The following is a 16,539-nucleotide window of genomic DNA, read 5'->3' on the forward strand; positions in this document are numbered from 1 at the left end:
AGATGTGACTGTAACGCTAAAATTATATACAATAAACCTATGATCTCCCAGCCATATTCCCCGTGTTCCACAGACCCACGGAATATTGTTTTCCGCTGTTATGCCAGTTTAATGTATATCACGCTGGTTTTTTAATTGTTCTTAATCTGATCACATTTTAATAGCCATACCCTGCCTTAATAGTTTTATCTGCTTAATGTCTACGCGAAAGGGACGCATCTCAATCGTTAATTTTCTTTTACATACCTTTTAAATGAACGAGTGTGAGCTTCGAGGGGGAGACGCGTCAGCCTGCGTTCACATGTAAATAGCTCATGATGTGTCTGTATTGTAAATGTCTGTAGATGTGTATGTTAATCGTATTTGTTTTGCTTTGGCAACACTGATTGGACTCGTTGGCCATGCCACGACGGCATCTTGAATTGAACTGAATGTGTCGACTGCAAACGAGCAAGTAAACATGAACTCCACACTGAAAAACAACAGCAACAAAGAGACGCAACATTCTTTGGCTGTTGACTTTTCTTCAGGTGTGAGGCTGGGGGGGGGAATCAGCAGGTATCGGAAGAAAAGGAGAACCATCCTTTGTGTGTGAGTGAGAACGGGCACGGAGCAGGTGAGACGGAGCTGGTGAGGTCCACCGGCGACCTACGGAAGATGTATGAAACTCTAAAATCTGCACGAGAATGGAGAGATTCTAAAACAGAGAACGGGGGAGTGTCATCCAGGTTTAAGGATAATCTTTATTTCTCACGCCTTTCTGACGACATCCCTGTAAAAGGGCGCAGACGGAAAGGCCACTGGAATCATAGCCGTTTCTCCATGGAGAGATGAAATGAAGGAACTGTGGAACCGAGCTCGGATCCTCCGGGCTCGGACGTGTTCGCTGCGCCGATCCAACCGTCTCGTCTCGGCAGTTCTCGGGACACGACGGGACACTTTCAGGAAAACGTGCAGTAACTGCAGGATGAGTTGAGTTTCAGGGGCCGGAGACCCTTAGGAAAACCAGAGTGCTGCTGTAATCATAACCCAGGAAAAAAACAATACATTTAGATGAAATGTAGGTTTCTAAACAGCCCTACAGCAGTCAGGAATTGCTCAATTTGAGTTTGGGGTTGAATCTAACCCCAGCTAACACAGTGACACTGTTGGTTGGTTCTAAAAACTGTTTAGAACTGTTTGACTAATCACATTGCCGAAGTCAGAACCTCATTTCTAATGATTGTGCTACTGTTCGAGTATTTCCTTATTCAAGACTGTTTGAAGGCATAATTGGTCAATGAGTAACATGATGGATAAATTGGGTTCATGATTGATTGATTGGCTGATAGACAATACCACACTCTGGACAGACTCCAGCATGCCAGCATGATCTGCTCCAGTCTCTCTGAACTTATGCCACTAATTTGGTCGTTACATCAGTTGCCAGTGGATTTTCAAGTAGACATCCAGATAGTAGATGTAATACTACAGTCCCCTGTAATACTATGGGTAGTATCTGGACGATTTACACCCCTGGCCTTTACAATTTATGACCTTCTAATAACAACAACAACAACAACAACAACAACAACAACAAACTTCACCTATATAGCGCCTTTCTGGACACTCCAATCAAAGCCCCGTACAGGTAATGGGGATCCCCTCCACCACCACTAGTGTGCAGCCCCACCTGGATAATGCGACGGCAGCCATAGTGCGCCAGTTTGGCATAAATTCTGCGCGGTTTGTGACGTTCGGGGGAGCGGCTTGAAATATTCTGAATCTGAAATAAGAAAAACGCTCCGTTTTCGAAAAACACAAGAGCCCACGTTCCCGCCATGAGTTTTTTTTTCTTCAAAATACCGCTTTCTTAAGTATGTTGTATGTTGCTTAACTGCTCATACCCCGGTCTCCGCCGATTGATGATTTAGATCAGCTAGCAACCAGATAACTGCGTATTGTCCGGTCGTATCCGTATTGTCCGGTCGTATCGAGCACGGTATGCACTGCGTGATGGTTTTAGGTGGGGTTGTGTTTGAGATTATTTCAAAACAAAAGGAAATAATGAACATCTTATCTGTCAACCATAGTATCTAGATGAGCCGTATCGCCTTCTCTGGCGGGTAAAATGTATGTTACCTACTTATCCTAATTAGTAATTCTGCGTAGGTAACTGTCGTATGATAAAGCTAAAACACGTCCAGACAGATCGACCGCAGCCATCGAGCCAATCTAACAGGAAATGTATGCATATATTCAATGAATTCAGAAATATATATTTTGAAAAGCCAGCCCAAGAAAAAAAAACACCAGTCTGTGCATTTTAATGGACTCCAAAGTACGAACCCTACGTCTCCTTCTCAGTTTCTATAAAAATAGTGAACACAAAAAAACAGGTTTATTCCCCCAAGAAAAACTAAACATCTCCGAGCCTCCTATTCCCTGGACATTGATAAGACCAGTAAATGACTTAATTAGCAAGAACAACAATGATTGTAAGAAAAGATTTACTTATTCAAACTTAATCAAGATAATGTAATCAGGGGGCAGATAAACACTTTTTTACAATAACAACCAGAGTCCACTTGTCCATATAGTAGCGGTGGCTCTGTGGCTAAGAATCTGCGCCTGTGGCTGGAAGGTTGCTGGTTCAAATCCTGTAGCCAGCAGAGGAATCCTACTCTGTTGGGCCCCTGAGCAAGGCCCTTAACCCCAAGTGCTCCAGGGGTGCTGTACAATGGCTGACCCTGTGCTCTGGCCCCAAGCTTCTCTCCCTGTCTATGTGTCTCATGGAGAGCAAGCTGGGGTATGTGAAAAGATGAATTCCTAATGCAGGAAATTGTATAGGGCTAATAAAGTGATGGTATGATGTTACAGCTTGGCCTGGCACAGAAAAACAAAACTCCAGCCAGTGTTGGGAAGTAAAGGTAATGGACAGATGACTGTCCCCACCACTATTTCCAAATCCCAAGGGTGCTTCGTAATTGGAAACACAGGTTTGTTTGTTTTTTTTTTTTAATGGAAGCAATATAACATTAACCAAATTAAAATACCAACTATTTTAATACAAAGACTCAGCAGTTTTTTACATTATCGCAGATATCTGTCAGGTTGTGCGATCAGCATTCTTAGGAGACAGGGTGAGAAGCTCTTTTGTCTTAAATCACGTGCACATATACTACAGCCAATTCAGGCCTCAGACGTAGATCCACATCAGAGATGCCCAAAGGCCCGTCTTCGGGTATTTAAAAGTGTGTGGTTTTTGTTGCAGCCTCAGTTCTTCATGACTTACTTCCACTAATTATTTAATAATAAAAATAATTCCTTACACTTACATAGCGCTTTTCTGGACACTCCACTCAAAGTGCTTTACAGGTAATGGGGATCCCCTCCACCACCACCAGTGTGCAGCCCCACCTGGATGATGCTCCAGTACACTCCCCACACACCAGCTCTCAGTGGAGAGGAGAGCAGAATGATGAGGCCAGTTCAGAGATGGGGATTATTAGGAGACCATGATTGGTAAAGGCTAATGGGAAATTTGGCCAGGACACCGGGGTAATACCCCTACTCTTTTTGAGAAACACCCTGGGATTGTTAATCTATAGGATGGCGCCTTTTTCCAAAGTCTAGTGTCACTGTCACTATACTGGGGCATTAGGACCCACACAGACTGCAGGGTGAGCGCCCCCTCCTGGTCTCACTAATAACTCTTCCAGCAGCAACCTTAGTTGGTACTGACCAGGCTCACACCTGCTGAGCTGCAGTGGGTTGCCAGTTATGAGTTGCAGGGTGAAACGGCTGCTGGCTTTTTCTTAAACTTAATTGGTCATATAGGCCGTTTTAACTTATTTCCTTTAGCTGGAGATGGATAGTAGACACCTGCAAATACTTCAGGAGACGGGCCCCCAGCCCCAGACTCTCCTTCCCTATAGACGTCTGTCCCCCGCTGGTTTGAGCCACTGTCCGTGGCTGTCCGTACTTGGTGACAATATGATTTCAGTATCATATACCTTCAAAATCAGTGTTAGACATGCAAAATGTGTTTCCTGTTTTTAAATCAATACTCTTACCGTGTGGGTAAAGATGCTGAGGAATCACCTTTGGCGGTAAGGGGATTTAAGCTTTTTTGTACCCTCTCTGTGTTGCAGTGATATTGAAAGGTCGCAAGGGGGCAGGGTCACATTTAAGATGCATGCTACGTCACATTGGTAGGAACTGACGGCACCCGGAGTTCATATGTTTCATCGGCAGCTATAAATCCCTCGTGTATGCTAAGCGCTTTGTAATCACTTCTTGTTTTAACTCAAGGAATCATTATGACACCATACCATAGCTACAACTGTTGTTAGACTGTACTAACAAAAATATGATCCACCTTATTAAAAAAATAATAATTTAAAACGTGGAAAAATCAATAAATAGTAAAAAAAGTACAAATCATAGACTCAAAAACTATCTTAAAAGCATAGCTATCCATTATACTTTTGATATATTATGTCCTGTGCTGTGTCTTTGTCTTATAGAGCGGAACACCGCGTTTGAGCAGCTATAATTTGCAGCTGGAATTTGAGTTGCTGAACCTATTGTAGAAGTAGCTTCATCTCCATTCTAATCTTTTCCCAGGCGCAACGACTATATTTCAGAGAAGAAAATGAAGACGAGGATGGGAGACGCACGAGAGCATTGTGATTGTTTAAACAGACCATACAATCGTGTAAAACGCGGAATTAATAGTTTATACTGTAGCTTCAAAAAAATTTTTTTTTCAAATGTAATATTAGCGGTCTTCGTTGTTACATTGTGGGCTTCACATGGAGTTTTTTTCCCCCCGAAACAAACATTTAGCTCGGTAGAAAAAGTTTCAATTGGTGATACTCGAGGAAAAGCCTGTTTACAATTTGTCCTGTGCTTTACGGAGCAGCCTGACTTCGTATATTAATTACTTTAAACCAGAATGCTGTTATTATTGAGATATTCTCATATATCACTGGAATATCGCTCATTCCGCCTCTTGTTGTTTCACAGTAAGTCCCGAATGGAGAAGACCATGAAGGGACCCGATACTTGTCTTCAAAATCCAGCGGATTTCATCAGAATGATCAGTGAGACGCGAACCAGAGAACACATGTTGGAACTACTTGTAAGTACATTTAAATCAGAGAGCAGGGCGCAGGCCTTTACCCAAAGGGTTGTAGGAGCATGGAACAAGCCACGATGTTGAAGCCGGGCTTCTCTCAGGAATCGGCTGGATGAGATCAATTAGCTACTAACTACCAGATTGGCTGCTGGTGCGAAAGGCCTCTTCCGTTTGTAGCCCTACCCATGTTCATACGAGCTGTCTGGATGAGTTTCAGATCTCTAAACCCAATTTAAGAAACGGGAGAGATTGACTGTAGGCGGCGCATAGATTTGTTCCTTGTGTGGAAAGTGTAGTAGTTTATAAATAAAAAAAGATTGAAACGTCTGTAAAAGTACGAAAACTATCGTATCTCGTCTCTTAAATAGGTTTTCATGTTTTCCCCAATTCGCATTTTTAACCTTCTGTAGATTTGTCGGGTTTTTTAAAAAAAAAAAGACTTTGGCATTTTCTTCACGTTCCGCTTGTAGTGAGAGACCAGGGAGTTGGAAAAACAACTGTACAGAACAATACAGATTTACAAATCAATCGTCTTCAGTTCACCTCTCATCAGAATATAGGCTAGGCGGTGGATCATAATGCTCCTATCTGATTGCGTAGCTTATTATCGATAATGTTGTTACTATAATGCAATCGATAATAACAATAATAAAACGAAACGAAAATATACAATGATTGTACACAAAACGCTGGGCTTGATGTCTGCAAAGCCTGTACAAATTCTTATTTGGGTTATCTACACAGGTACTTTCCCCCACACATTTGTGTGGATGTGTGTACAGTGTTATCTGTCCAGAAAGACCAAACTTTCAAGTTTTGCCTCTTCGCTTTCCTGACATAAACGAAGCAGAAAGTGAAAATATTCATTGTGTACACATCGATGACGACATTAGCTATTGTACTGGAACGAAATCGATTCTGAGCTCATTTGGCAGCCGTATTATTATTATTATTATTGACTGCTTATTATTATTTTAGATAAAGTGTAACCTTTGCTATATATTAAGGAACCATCGATTGATTTGACAGTTAAATTAAAAAGAAATCAGTGCTGAGGAAGACTATATCAAGTTTTATTTACCCATTTATAAATAAGAAAATAATCTGATCTTTGAGTGCGTTTAAATGAACAATTTACTGTATTACTAGGATCTTCAGTTTTTATTTGTTTTAAAAATCGCCATAAAAGTTGTAAAATACCTGTAATCCCTCAGCATGGAAAGCCTTAGCCTATAATAATAGCTGTATTTTAATTATATTAATACAATTTTAATTACTTTCAACAGATAATGTATTGTTAGTGCGATGACGTCTTTTAACCGTTCATGTTAATTAAGGTACATTTACAGATGGTTGGTTATGATTATGTTTAGAATTATCTAGCAGCTGCAATGAAAGTCACAGATGGGTTATGAACTGGAATTAAATTAAATAGGTGAATGTTTTTCCTTTACAGTATAAAAGCGTATATTATAATGTAAATGTCAGTAGACGTTCTTACGCTTACCTCCTGTGCTTTTAATAACATGACACGTAGGAGCTGATCGGCTGGACTTAAGATTCGAATATGAGGTGTATTTTTGTGTCACGTTCAGCTTGTACAAAGACAGCTGTCAAGAAAGGCTTCAGAACATTTGTGAAAATGTTTTCTGTTACAGATTCTATAAAAGTATATATATTTTAATGCAGTTCTTAATCTTTAAATACTTCCATTTCTGTGCTTAGGGTTTTTTTTTTTCATTTCATAAGAACTGAGCAAAATAATTAACCGCCTTTCCTTACTTTTGTATTCTATAGATTTTCGAATAAGTCTTAAGTAAATACGTTATTAATTAAATCATAGTAAAACATGACTCTTCCTTTTTTGCATTTTGCTTTATATTAGAAGATCTTTTCCATTGATATTCGTTTTTAACGATGCATTAATGAAGCCAAATAATGATTATTCTGATAAAAATAACGTTTCGCGAAGCTGACAGTAACACTTTCGATGTTGTGTTTTGAAGGTTTTGTGACTCGATACGCTTAATGCCGAAAATTAGTGGTTAAATATCTTAAATATTTTCGCCCAGGAATGCAAAGACTGGGTGTTTATTTAACATGTACATTAAAACAACCAGCACCAGTGAGCAACTACTGAAAGCGAGTTTTGGAAAAACATACATGCGTGATTTGCTTTTCGGGAAAAACACAGTATTTTGTAACAGAGTAATGCACAAGTTAAGATGATACTTCCACCAGAGTTTAAGTAGGGTATAGGCAACAAGCTTGGGTTTCATAAATGCAAATGAATTTAAATTGGGGGTCCTTATTACTCGAAACTGAGTCCCACTAGCCAGTAACACTGAAAACACATTTGTTTATAATGTGTATGTAAAGCACCCTAAGGAGTATGTCAACACCCTATATATCGCATACAAAACCAGGTATATCATATATATATCGTATAGCAGGGGGAATGATAAGCGACTTTAAAAATTGGGGCTGAATAATTGTTGAGTCATCGTGCCAATATGCTTAGAAATGTTTTCCCAGGGCGCCGAAGCATCTTTTCGTTTATAAAAGCTGAAAGTATAGGGGAAAGCGGCAGTCAAGTACGCGCCTAGAATAACTTCCCCTTAGGGATTACGTACAGCAAGAGAAACTGCTTGGCTGAGACACTGCCATAAACACTGGAAATCCCTGAACAAATTAAATTAGCCACTGTGTACCAGCTAATGTTAGATACGGATTGTTGCCGACCGGCGACCCAGGATGGAGTCACTACAGAAGGTGACTGGAGAGAAAAGGTCAACAGAATTCTGCTTAATTTCCTTCTAACACATGGTAGAGTTTTACAAATTCGCGGTAGACCCAACCCTACGCATCATCCTACATCTGAAAACAGGGAAGATTAAATGAAATCGTCCGCGCCGCCATCTTGTCTAGTTCACTTGGACGAAGAATCCATATATGAGGGAGGGAAATAATGAAGTTTGTTGACCTATTTTACCTGATTTAGGTCAAACTGGAGGGGAAGAGGGGAGAGCGGGTACCCTCTAGAGCTGTTGCAGCAGAGTGGTCTGCCTTGGTCACTATACCCTTATCCATCGGGCATTGCTGTACCCTTGGCCTGTTTCAGATGGACAGTGGTGTGGCAGAGGTGGGACAGTTAGGAATTGTTGTGTATTCATTTCAAATTGTTGTACATTTGAATTGCTTTTCCAATGAAATACGCTCTACTGTTTTCTATAAGTGCGGGCGGTATGTTTTGATTAAGATACTGTGCCAAGACTGAGAAGAGTCTTACAAGCATCAGGTTGTCATATTTGGAGAGTCTATGATTCTTGTTTATTCGTTAGGCACAGTCATATAACTAACAAAATATATTTCACAAAATAATAATAATAATAATAATAATAATAATAATAATAATAATAATAATAATAATAATAATAATAATAATAATAATAATGGAAACTGTTCGTCCTTTTACAATTGCCCGTGCTTTATCCTGTATCCGTAAGACGAAAGGAGATATACATGTTCAACCAAGATTGCACATATTGGCCACGCTAACATTAAGTCGGGAGCTTTTCAAGAATGAATGAAAAAGGCTGGTGCTTTTTTTAATCGTTGTTATTATATTATGCTTAAATTTGCATTAAGTAAAATCGAAAATTTTCTCGTTCTATGACTGCTTAATTCAACAGAAAACCATATACACAGGGGATTCCAGCACCGACCACAGACTCTCGGTGTTCTCAAGGCACGGGCAACACACAGCTGGAATTTATTGTAAGGTCGTAATTCGCTCAAATTTTATATTTTACCACGTACAGTATATCTGCACGGTCGCCTGAGGTTCCACACCTACTAACCCAGTTCAGAGGAGTGTGACGTATCCAAACAGGGAAAAGGGGCTTGGGCGTCTTTACGTATTAAAAAGGATGTATGGGCTTCTGACACGCAGATGAAGCGTGTTAAATAAAAGCATAAGGCGATTGTAGCTGCTCCGATCTGTCCTTTGGTTATGCGATAGTACTTCTTTACAAAAGAACGGAAAGGCCGAGGCTCAGATCTATAGTATTTAACCTACTTCACCCGATGCGAGATTCCAGAATGAACCACTTTTTTAAAATCATGATTCTGCTTTTCCGACTTAATTTTTTCGAATAATTCCCGTTCCCGCCCGCTGTTATTTCCTTAGGTCATAAGCTGCCAGTTACGAGCCTGCATTGCGGTATTCGCCGGGAGGAAGTTCATATTTAATAAACACATTATTTACATACAAGCCTTTTTTACATTTCCCACACCGGCGCTCAGCATTGCAGAACTCCCAGCGGTGGAATTGTGAAACACAGGGACCAAAAACTTTAAGGGATTTTTCTGAGCCCTTTCAGTTTCCATACATGAACTTTCCAAATCCCGTCAATAAAAACACCTGCAAATGGATGATGTTTCTGACACAAAACAAGTCTCCCGGCCGACCAAGTGCAGTTCAGTCTTACTCCTGAATAACAGAGTTGAATAGAACAGACAGCAGATAGAAATTCAGCGGAGTGGTTCTAGTTTGAACTCCACGATGACATTGAATGGTCTATTTACCCGCGTGTGTATATTACTCTTGGCGGTTTCCACCTTGACGCTTGGATGCATTAACCACCGGATCCAGGTTAACTACATTGAAAAGAGCCTCTCTCTATTAGAGACCATGGTAAGTACTACATAAGAAAGAAAGGAATTGTATGTTTGCTGATGACTGATTAGACAGCTTGATTGAAAGGCGCACTGACACGAGACAGCCGTGCGATAAAATCATTATCATGGATCTGTATACCGAGACTTTGAAAACCACATCATTGCAAAAGGAGACGCACGGTTTTCCCAATCACCCTGATTCAAAATAGTTAATATTTTCTCTTTGTACCCGAAATCCTACGGCTTTGACGAAGGACCGATTGAAAGATAACTAGATATCCTCAATGAAAATCCTCAATTGGAAAAAATGAGTCAAAAGGGTTTTTTGCTGTGCATCTTATTGTGAAAGGATAGTGTATCTAGAGAATGTGTATAATTGTTTCTGGTTCTATGTTTGTGTCTTTTATAGGGAAGCAAAGTTCCGGAGCAGTGCTTAGAAGAATCGGCTGAGATGCACATGAACCCAAATCGTGTTATCTCTAAAAGATGGAAGGTAAATGAGCTGTATTTTTTTACCGAAAGCCGTCGCGCCTGGCCCATGGCTCAGATCAAGTGTAGTTTCTGTATTTTCAGGTACTAACAAATCAGATGTTGGGGTTATTAACATACTTCACGTCGCCTGTGCGGTGTGATGGACTGGCGTTCAGCCTTGCGCCACTTGCTTGTTGGGAAAAGGTCCAGCTCCTTAAAGATGACTTGATCTTTAACTTTATACAAATCAAATGAAAACCAAGCAATTCGAGACTCGACACCACGGAGTTGAGATGATCGGTGACCTTGATGGTGCTGTAACCCGTGTCTACAATCGGGGCCTTGTAATGGTTTAACGCGTGTTAAAACATTTACGATTATGTCTTTCAATCGATCCCACCAGAAAGGGGAGACTGCGCAGAACGTGAAAGACGTGTTCGAGCTGGCCAGCGAGCTGTTCAAGGTATCGCCGGGCTCGGTATCGTGGGACACAGGGAAACTGAAGGAATTCCAGGAGCTCTTGCACACCCAGGCAGCTGAGTTCGCTAAATGCGTAAGTTAATAAATAACAATAATAATTCCATACACTACATCTATATTTGTCTATATCGCTTTCTGGACGCTCCACTCAAAGCGCTTTACAGGTAATGGGGATCCCCCCCGCCACCAGTGTGCAGCCCCCACCTGGATGATGCACCAGTGCACTCCCCACACACCAGCTCTCAGTGGGGAGGAGAATAGAGTGATGAAGCCAGTTCAGAGATGGGGGTTATTAGGTGGCCATGATTGGTAAAGGCCAGTGAAAAACTTGGCCAGGACGCCGGGGTTGCGCCCCTACTCTTTTCGAGAAACACCCCTGGATTTCTAATGACCACAGAGAGTCAGGACCTTGTTCGCAGACACTATCAGAGAGACAGACACACAGAGCTACAGCCACAGACACTGTCAAGACAGATAGCCGGCGCCATGTTCTTAGAATTTACTTTCCAACAAACGTGTCGAGGTGAAAAGCATTGCTCAAATGTAAGCTGACAAAGCGATTGATTTCCTTTCTATGCTAAACTATACAGGCTGTGAATATTTATGGCCAGACTAAGCCCATCATTAGCAGACTGTTATACTTGGAAATGTTTTCTGCAGGCGTGCGTGAAATTAGAATCAAATTAGAAATCGGGGCACCGCTATGATCGGCAATTCTGAGGAGCACTGTCTACTGTATGTTTGACTCCCCCTTTGATGTTTCACTGCACGCCATCTGCGATGTTTCATCCGATTCTTTATTTTTAAAACATCTCGTTTTTTTTCAGGCCCCCAAACTCAAGATGAACAACGCAGCCTGGCGAACAAAAACCAGGGTGTACTTCGAGAAGCTGAAGAAGGCCGTGGGAAGTGAGGTGAGACAGTACATTTCCACCCCGGCCGTTTTTGTGTAAGGAGTAGGGGTGGCATTTCCTATTGTAACGCAACGGGGGCTCAGGCGGTCGCCCTTGCCACATTAGGTCGGCCCCCCACCGCCGGGGCTCCCGCGTCGCTATGCAGGGACCCAGCCCGGTGAGCCAAAAAGCGATCTCTCTACAGCCCAGTAGCTGTAGTCCTGCTATCACAGGGAAGGGCGGTGACGTCACCTGCTCTGGTACGCCGGCTCTTACACAGTGCCTGTCGGCCGTAAGCGTTACACTATGTTAATTATACATTTGGTTACATTGTCAGTGCCCCTCTTACTTTTTTTTTGTGCTCTGGAATACACTGTCCGAAAAAGGGGAATTTTTTTTTTGCAATGCAAGCGAGAGGCGAAGTACAAAAAAAATCCAGAGATACTGTATTTTTTCGGGGGTATTTTGCAGCGCTTTCAGCGCATCGCGAGATCTCCTTATGTAAAACTGCTGTCCGGGTATGACTGTGAGAGCGCTGCCGACTGTAACTCGGCGCTCTGCCCTGTGGTCGTTTTCAGAACAACCTGTGTGCGTGGGAGGCGGCGAGGAGTCAGATGAGAACGATTCTCCTGCGGGTTTTTCATCTGAAGCTCCGCCGCTGAAGGCGAGACTGCACTTCCCGAATAAGCTATCGCCCCCGAGAAGCCGGTCAACTATAGCTAATTAAGCTATTTATATACTGTATACCTCTAAAAACACCGTTTGTACCGTTAGACGAAGAAGAAGGGTGTTATTTATTTCTTTATTTATTTTAAATCTATTTATATATTTATGTTTTACTGTTTAAGAAAAAAAATATATACAAACCTTTTTTAAAAAAAAAAAAAACTTCCTAGATTTTTGGGATTTATGGGATTTTACAAATACTGGATGAATGCATGTTTTGTAACCAGAAAGTATGGAAGACGATGCTCTGTGAAACTCAATAAATGATGTTTGAAAACGAAAAAGAATTTTTTTTTTCTGAGAGGCACCCCTTCTGTGTTAACAGGGTTTTCTTTGTATAAGTACCAAATGGCACAACAGTAACGTCTTGCTACATATTCTTCATTTTTTTCGGTCCTACGTACCCTTCCCCCCCCAACATGATCCAGACTGTACATTTACCACACATTAACAGATATCATGAAAAGGTCTACACGGGTGATGCATTTATATTGAGTCCGCCAGTAATTTCTCCAGTACATCGCTCCAAATATGAACAGCCATTTCTCCCTTAACAGGATAATGAGAGCACTAAAGTACAATAATATTATTGTAGTCATAAGTGTCACTGTTGTAAATATATACATCATCCACTTTCCAACCGACTTACCTGGGGTCACAGGGGATGCTGGTGCCTAACCCAGCAAGCACAGGGTATAACCCGGGACAGGACCCCAGTCCATGACAGAGCACACAGGGCCACAGACAAACACACTCACACCAGGGCCAGTTTCCCCAGAAACCCATGAACCTATCAGTGTGTCTTCAGACTGTGGGATGACATTGGAGCACCTGGAGGAAGTCTGTGTGAACACAAGAAGAGCATACAAGCTCCACACAGACAGCAGCCGAGCACTTGAGCCCAGGTCCCAGTGCTCTGCAGCAGTAATGCTAACCAGTAGGCCACTGTACCACCCGAAGAAGAGACAGATCTCCCATAACAGGTCCACAGGTGCACTGAAGTACAATCATTTTACTACCCAAAGAAGGCTCCACAGCCGAAACGTTGTGTTTCTTTTCGTCTTTCAGCATGGAATATTAACTTTAACTTGTTCCATAATTTTAAGTGTAAGTGAAAGGGGTCTTATCAAATAAGAATATCCTTTATTTTTATTAAATTTAAACTAGTTTAGGTTAATTTAATAGGAAAACCCAGAAAAAATGAGAAATATCCCTACACGTACACGTACAATAAAGCTAGACAACCGGCAGTGTGTTAGGTCTTCATTATATTCAAGCTAACGAATAACATATTAAAAAAAAAGATTTAAATTAGCCTCGTTCATATACGTGTGTATAAATGCTTACATATGAAGCTGAATGTGTACATATTGAGACGGGCGTATTTTCCGTTTCCTGAACTGCTCCTCATACTATCCGAGCGATACGGACCGACCCATTTAGAAATTTAATCACACCAACATACTGGTGAAAAACCGAAACTGGCTTCATTTAAAGGCAAAACCCAGAATAAACGAGATGCATGTAAGAGGTCAGAGTGGGGAGCTGGATGAGCTGTGTTCTACAGGTTTAAATTCCGCGCTCTGGGCAGGAGAGGGGCGAGGTCGAGTCCGGGAAATATCCCTACATGTACAGTCCAGCAAGACAACGCGCGTATTATCCGTTTGCTGAACGGCTCCTCACAATATCCGAGCGATACGTAACTTACCTGTTGGCGTGAAAATGAAAGTATGACGGCGCTGTGAATCCCGCGACTTCAGGTGCTAAACTTCCGATCCTCGCTTTCACTTTCCAAGCGTCTACCTGGCTGAGGTATAAACCTCCCACAGGAGAGAGCACCATGGCAGGTAAGAGCAACCGGAGGACTTCAAGAAGAGCGCATAAGACACGGATCTGTCCGAGCCCTGCTCTATACCCTTGGCTTCAGGTCCGATTAACAGAACTATCGCCTCCACACACAGCAGCGAAGGAGACGCGGAAAGAATGGAGCTCAGGAGCCTGTGGAAGTGCTGCTTCCTCGTTCTCTGCAGCCAGAATCTGTGCCGGGGCTGCAGGTGGATTCGGCACAGTTTCAGCGCCGTGAACACGGACGCGCTGTCGCTGCTCAGAGGGATGGTGAGTCTCTCCGGGGAGATGCCCTCCTGCAGCCTGCAAATCGTCACAATAATCTCAGGGCGAACAATTCAGCAGGAAAATGGTGCGGTGAACATCATTGAGGCGCTGCACTGAGTCCTGAACGAATTACACTTTTTCCTAAGAATGCTTTAGAATATTTGACACGGAACTATTTGAAACACTGATAAACGGCAAGCATGAGAGTAGATTTATTGAAAATGAGTTATGTGACTCTAAATTCCAATTCTATTGAATTTTGAGTCTCCTCCTTGTCCCGTAGTACTAAGTACGTGATCTTGTGAATAATGTCGTTAAGTCTAGGTTTACTTTAAAACCGTATTGACTCGTTCACATCAAGTGCATGTTGCCTGTTCCAGGGCGGGGAATTCGTGCACTCCAGTGTCATCGTGCCTTTCCCGAGCGAGTCTTACAGGCACGCCAAGGACTTTAAGGTAAGGAGAACATTGTTCATTATTACTACCTTATGATTTCTTTCCTTAATTGTAATGAATAGAAGTCAATGCGCGATAAAATTCACATTCACATGCTTGAGAGAGAGAGTGGGTGGCACCTTTTCATCACCTACAAATCCTTCAGAACCATTAACGTTCTTAACTTCTGTTTATACATCAGTCTCTTGTCTATAAGCATGTTTAGTGTAAAAACGGTCAATTGCAATTCAAGTTAATGCTGAAAACGAAATTATTAAGAATGCACAACGGTTTTACCAGGCCGAGGAGAAGCTGGTGTTCATCCTCGAAGCCATCAAGCACATCCGAGAGCTGTACAGCAGAAACGCGGGCTCCGGCAGCTGGGATGAGAAAATGCTGGAGTTCTTCCAGCTCGACCTGCACCGCCAGACCTCCGAGCTGGAGAGATGCGTGAGTGTCTCGGTCTCACCGCCCCCCTCCGCCTTGGAGTCCAAACTCCCAGCAAGAGCAAATCAGCCAGGCTTGTGAGAGGTCCTGCTGGCATCCATCAATCCACACAATCATTGGTCTTGCTTGTCTCAAACAGACCCAGGAGATGAAACGCGCCTCCCGACACACTCAGGAGAGTAAGAAACTGAAGCGGTACTTCAAGGACGTGGAAAACCTCCTGAGAAGTAAGGTACGGCACCGCCTTCGCTCTGCAGCGAGAGCGCTCGGACTGGTTCCGACAGCTCACTGGCTGTGTGCAGCAGCCTTCGTCCAGACTGCCATACAGTCCGGGGCTGATGATCCCTCTAGTGCGGTTAGGAAAGACATTCGAGTTTGTTTAATAACCAAGACGGATTGAGACGCGTCCTGACCTGAGGGACACGCGTGTCCCGCCCTCAGCGCTCACACTGACGCCTGGAGCTTCTCCTTGCAGGACAGGACCGCGGCGTGGGAGGCGGTCAGAGCGCAAGTGTCCCGACACCTGCAGAGACTGGAGCTACTCGCCGGCTCCATCAGGGCAGTGAAGGAAGAGGAATAAACTCAACACAACGGACATTTTAAGACCCACATCGAAACTCGGGGAGAGAGAGGAAGAGGAGAGATGAGAAACAACGGAAGGATGCGGATGTATTTCTAACCGGAGGACTAAGCGTGTTATTTTAGACAGACTTTTCTGATTTTGTGTACACTGAATCTGATTTTGGTCTAATCTGTTAAGAAATACTGAGTAATGAAATAATGAATAGTGTCGGTACGTTATTGCAGATTGTGTAAGGAATGCACTTTCACCTCTTTTCAATGTTTTCCCACCACTTATGTTTGAAATGTTTATATATTTATTTTTGGAAGGAAAAAAATAATTTATATATTTATTTTTTTAACATTTATTTATAAAATGTATTTCGAATGAAGTTATTTTACTATTGTCTTTGTATAATCTGAATTAAAATGTTGGACTAGAATTTGTGTATTCTGTATAAGGACACGTTCCTAAAAATGTTACTTGATAAGTTCTCAGGAGCTTGCTTTAAAAAAATCAATGTGAAACATAAATTGTATTTTTTTAAATAATGAATGTTTTATTGTGTCCAAAGAGTTGTATTCAGTTTTTATAATAAAACTATTTAACTTT

The 16,539-nt window shown here is 42.1% G+C and overlaps 2 protein-coding genes and 1 long non-coding RNA gene across 5 annotated transcripts; 2 read left to right on the plus strand and 1 right to left on the minus strand.

Annotated features, from left to right (window-relative positions):
* Positions 1-725: 725 nt before the first annotated feature.
* LOC148638750 (uncharacterized) lies at positions 726-4,217 on the minus strand. Its single transcript, XR_015931005.1, has 2 exons — positions 4,056-4,217; positions 726-1,016 (listed from the first exon to the last, which is right to left on the minus strand). It is a non-coding gene; the product is annotated as an uncharacterized LOC148638750 (long non-coding RNA).
* A 242-nt stretch (positions 4,218-4,459) lies between these two features.
* LOC148638751 (uncharacterized) lies at positions 4,460-12,608 on the plus strand. Of its 3 annotated transcripts, XM_088623003.1 has the most exons (6): positions 4,460-4,670; positions 5,015-5,125; positions 10,212-10,295; positions 10,677-10,826; positions 11,581-11,667; positions 12,225-12,608. In XM_088623003.1, exons 2-6 carry the CDS (start codon positions 5,021-5,023, stop codon positions 12,306-12,308), a joined length of 510 nt encoding a protein of 169 aa, XP_088479129.1. In that variant the 5' UTR covers positions 4,460-4,670; positions 5,015-5,020; the 3' UTR covers positions 12,309-12,608. The 3 variants fall into 3 exon arrangements, with proteins under 3 accessions (XP_088479129.1, XP_088479127.1, XP_088479128.1); XM_088623001.1 differs by lacking the exon at positions 4,460-4,670 and having other exon boundaries at positions 4,929-5,125; XM_088623002.1 differs by lacking the exons at positions 4,460-4,670; positions 5,015-5,125 and adding an exon at positions 9,597-9,818.
* A 1,614-nt stretch (positions 12,609-14,222) lies between these two features.
* On the plus strand, positions 14,223-16,007 carry LOC148638752 (interferon a3-like). The gene is made up of 5 exons (XM_088622603.1): positions 14,223-14,487; positions 14,865-14,939; positions 15,198-15,368; positions 15,505-15,597; positions 15,841-16,007. Exons 1-5 carry the CDS (start codon positions 14,356-14,358, stop codon positions 15,943-15,945), a joined length of 576 nt encoding a protein of 191 aa, XP_088478729.1. The 5' UTR covers positions 14,223-14,355; the 3' UTR covers positions 15,946-16,007.
* The last annotated feature ends 532 nt before the right edge of the window (positions 16,008-16,539 follow it).

Source organism: Lepisosteus platostomus, chromosome 28 (assembly GCF_059453375.1).
Source record: "Lepisosteus platostomus isolate fLepPlt1 chromosome 28, fLepPlt1.hap1, whole genome shotgun sequence".
NCBI lineage: Eukaryota > Metazoa > Chordata > Actinopteri > Semionotiformes > Lepisosteidae > Lepisosteus > Lepisosteus platostomus.

What these genes read in the sequence shown, in the direction of transcription:
- LOC148638751 (XM_088623001.1), top strand. Translation starts at nt 4,940, where the DNA reads ATGCTGTTATTATTGAGATATTCTCATATATCACTGGAATATCGCTCA. An exon ending in AACACATGTTGGAACTACTT is followed by an intron (nt 5,126 to 10,211) that starts GTAAGTACATTT and finishes TGTCTTTTATAG; the next exon opens with GGAAGCAAAGTTCCGGAGCA. An exon ending in TTATCTCTAAAAGATGGAAG is followed by an intron (nt 10,296 to 10,676) that starts GTAAATGAGCTG and finishes CGATCCCACCAG; the next exon opens with AAAGGGGAGACTGCGCAGAA.
- LOC148638752 (XM_088622603.1), top strand. Translation starts at nt 14,356, where the DNA reads ATGGAGCTCAGGAGCCTGTGGAAGTGCTGCTTCCTCGTTCTCTGCAGC. An exon ending in CCTCCGAGCTGGAGAGATGC is followed by an intron (nt 15,369 to 15,504) that starts GTGAGTGTCTCG and finishes TGTCTCAAACAG; the next exon opens with ACCCAGGAGATGAAACGCGC. An exon ending in AAAACCTCCTGAGAAGTAAG is followed by an intron (nt 15,598 to 15,840) that starts GTACGGCACCGC and finishes TTCTCCTTGCAG; the next exon opens with GACAGGACCGCGGCGTGGGA.